This window comes from Coregonus clupeaformis, unplaced genomic scaffold (genome assembly GCF_020615455.1).
Source record: "Coregonus clupeaformis isolate EN_2021a unplaced genomic scaffold, ASM2061545v1 scaf0530, whole genome shotgun sequence".
Lineage (NCBI taxonomy): Eukaryota > Metazoa > Chordata > Actinopteri > Salmoniformes > Salmonidae > Coregonus > Coregonus clupeaformis.
The window spans coordinates 144,969-148,111 of NW_025533985.1; the positions used below are offsets into that span (position 1 = coordinate 144,969).

The 3,143-nt window shown below is 37.3% G+C and overlaps 1 protein-coding gene across 1 annotated transcript; it reads left to right on the top strand.

Annotated features, from left to right (window-relative positions):
* Positions 1-774: 774 nt before the first annotated feature.
* On the top strand, positions 775-1,662 carry LOC123485002 (E3 SUMO-protein ligase ZBED1-like). The gene is made up of 2 exons (XM_045215838.1): positions 775-1,251; positions 1,336-1,662. The coding sequence occupies exons 1-2, from the start codon at positions 799-801 to the stop codon at positions 1,660-1,662; spliced, it is 780 nt and encodes a 259-aa protein (XP_045071773.1). The 5' UTR covers positions 775-798.
* Positions 1,663-3,143: the final 1,481 nt, after the last annotated feature.

Here is a 3,143-nt window from a genome sequence, read left to right on the forward strand (position 1 = left end):
AATCACGTCTGCATCACGACGGACAACGCGTCGAATATGGTGCTTGCTGCGCGGCTTAATGAATGGACGAGGCTCCAATGTTTTGGCCACAGATTACATCTTGCCATTGGTAAGTTATCGTGTGTGTGTGTGTGTGTGTGTGTGTGTGTGTGTGTGTGTGTGTGTGTGTGTGTGTGTGTGTGTGTGTGTGTGTGTGTGTGTGTGTGCGCGAGTGCGAGAGAGAGAGATGCGTCGATTAGTAAAGCTGAATATACAAATATATATAAATGATATTATATAAATCGGATGGGATTAAATAAATTCATACTTCCACTCCTTTTCTAATATGTAAATTCATTTTACTTGCTTATATCATATGTCTGTCTGTGGTGGAATGCCCACCTGCATTTTTTTTCTTTTCTTGTTTTTGTTTTTTACATGTTTTTTTAGTGTTTATGAGAGAGAGAGAGAGAAAGAGAGAGAGAATTGACATGCAAATAAAGACCCTTTGAATTGAGAGAGAGAGAGAGGATGTGTTGTGGATGTGTGTATTTCAGAATTACAGCTAATTTGAGTGTGTAATAGTGAGAGCCTTGTATCAAAACTCAAATTGTGTGTAATACACTACTTTTTATTTCTTTTAGAAAATGCACTCAAAGATGACAGAGTGTCAAGGGCAACAGCACTGTGCAGGAAGCTGGTGGGGCACTTTTCCCACAGTTGGAAGAAGAAAGCAGCCCTGACGGAGGCACAGAGAGAGCTCAAACTCCCTGAGCACAACCTCATAGCGAGTGCCCAACAAGATGGGGTTCTAAAGAAATGATGATTGCCAGAGTGCTTGAACAGGCCAAAGCCATTTCTCAGGTATTGTCTGGAGATCGATATGCACGCTCCCTTATCCCAACCTGGCAGGATATTGACGTGTTGGAGTCGATTCACAAGGCACTGCATCCTCTACTGGAGTTTACTGATGCTCTTTCTGGAGAGGAGTATGTAAGCATCTCCTACCTCAAGCCAGTTCTCCACCTTTTTGCCACATCAGTCCTGGCTGAAGATGCTGAGGACACTGACCTGACTAAATCAATAAAAACCAAAGTCCTAGCATACCTCAATAACAAATATGGAGACCCAAACATCCAGGAGCTTTTGGATGTTGCCTGTTTCCTGGACCCTAGGTTCAAAATACAGTACATCAGTACAGACAACATCCCTGCTATCAAGACTCGTCTGAAGACAGAGATAGTAGACTTGGCACAACGTACATATCATTGGGTAAATAATTATGTATTTCACAAAAACAAAAATTTTCTGTAAAATCTAACTGGAAAACTAATGGCTGTTGTTTTCATCTAATAGGAGAAGAGGTCTCGTACTGAAACTGTTCAGATGCCTCAAAGTGCACAGTCCTTGGGGAAAAGACGAAGAGGTCTCTTGGCAGTTTTTTTCAAGACCAGTTCAGCCTCTCCTTCTTTGCCTGTAAATCTTGAAGATGTCGCAGAGGCAGAGATAAACAATTACCTGATGACTCCTACCATTGATGGAGAAGATGATCCATTGGCTTGGTGGAGGGTGCACAAGATCAGCTACCCACAGTTGTGCACCATGGCACGCAAGTATCTTTGTGTACCTGCTACAAAGCGCTCCCTCAGAGCGTCTTTTTTAGCACAGGAGGGAATATTGTGACTTGCACTCGCTCATCCTTGAAGCCAGAAAAAGTCAATATTCTGGTTTTCTTAGCAAAAAACCTGTGAGCCACTGAGAACAGAACTGTTGGATAAGTATGGCTGGCAGTGCCATACTCGTAGTGAACTTTAGTCTGTGTGGTGTGTTATTGTTGTGTACTTGAGATAAGTGAGGCTCATCTATTTTATATTATAATATTCAAATCGTTTATAAAAAATAGTTTGTCTAAATTAAAAGTGCATTTCTCATTTTTTATTTATAACTTTATTTACTTTGATTTTACAAAATATTTTCAAAGCAAATTCCTTGTTTCAGTTGTGTGAAATGTTACTGACTTGGGAGCAGTAAGATACATACAATTTAAAATTATTTTTTTCTTAAGACTGTACCTTTTGCACACAGTGTTTACAAAGTTCATGCCTTTGTTTAAATTATTTAAATGCACAGTGGCAAAGCCACAGATGTTTCTGTAATGAGCAGTTCAATAAAAATGTCATTTATTTCAAGTCATACATGTTTGAATTTAATTCTAACAAATAGACCCAGCCTATGGGAAAGAACATTTCACACTAAATGTATATACTATTGTGTTGGTCATATTTAAATCATTCATTATGTTTTGTAGGGGGAAAAAGGATAAATAAATTAAATCGCATATTAAATCGCAATCGCAATATTGGGGGCAAAAAATCGCAATTAGATTATTTTCCAAAATCGTTCAGCCTTAGACAGGATGTGTGCCTTTCCAAATCATGTCAAATCAATGGAATTTACCACAGGTGGACTCCAATCAAGTTGTAGGACCAAGGATAATCAATGGAAGCAGGATGCACCTGAGCTCAATTTCGAGTCTCATAGAAAGGTCTGAATACTTATGTAAATAAGGTATTTTTATTTTATTTTATTTTTTTAAAATAAATTTGCAAAACCTTCTAACAACCTGTTTTTGCTTTGTCATTATGGGATGTTGGGTTTAGATTTATCAGAATAAACAAATCAAAACATGCATTTTAGAATAATGCTGTAACAAAATGTGGAAAAAGGCAAGGGGTCTGAATACTTTCCGAATGCACTGTATTATTGTCAGCCTATAACATGACATTATCTATTATTATAGAGCTCTGATCAGCCTATAAACGTGACATTATCTATTATTATAGAGCTCTGCTCAGCCTAAAAAACATGACATTATCTATTATTATAGAGCTCTTATCAGCCTAAAACATGACATTATCTATTATTATAGAGCTCTGATCAGCCTATAAAAATGATATTATCTATTATTAAAGAGCTCTGATCAGCCTAAAACATGACATCATCTATTATTATAGAGCTCTGATCAGCCTATAAACATGACATGATATATTATTATAGAGCTCTGATCAGCCTATAAACATGACATTATCTATTATTATAGAGCTCTGATCAGCCTATAAACATGACATTATCTATTATTATAGAGCTCTGATCAGCCTATAAAC

Excerpts from the sequence above, each read along its gene's own strand:
- LOC123485002 (XM_045215838.1), top strand. The coding sequence starts at position 799 with ATGATGATTGCCAGAGTGCTTGAACAGGCCAAAGCCATTTCTCAGGTA. Across the intron at positions 1,252-1,335 it reads CACAACGTACATATCATTGG|GAGAAGAGGTCTCGTACTGA; the intron begins GTAAATAATTAT and ends TTCATCTAATAG.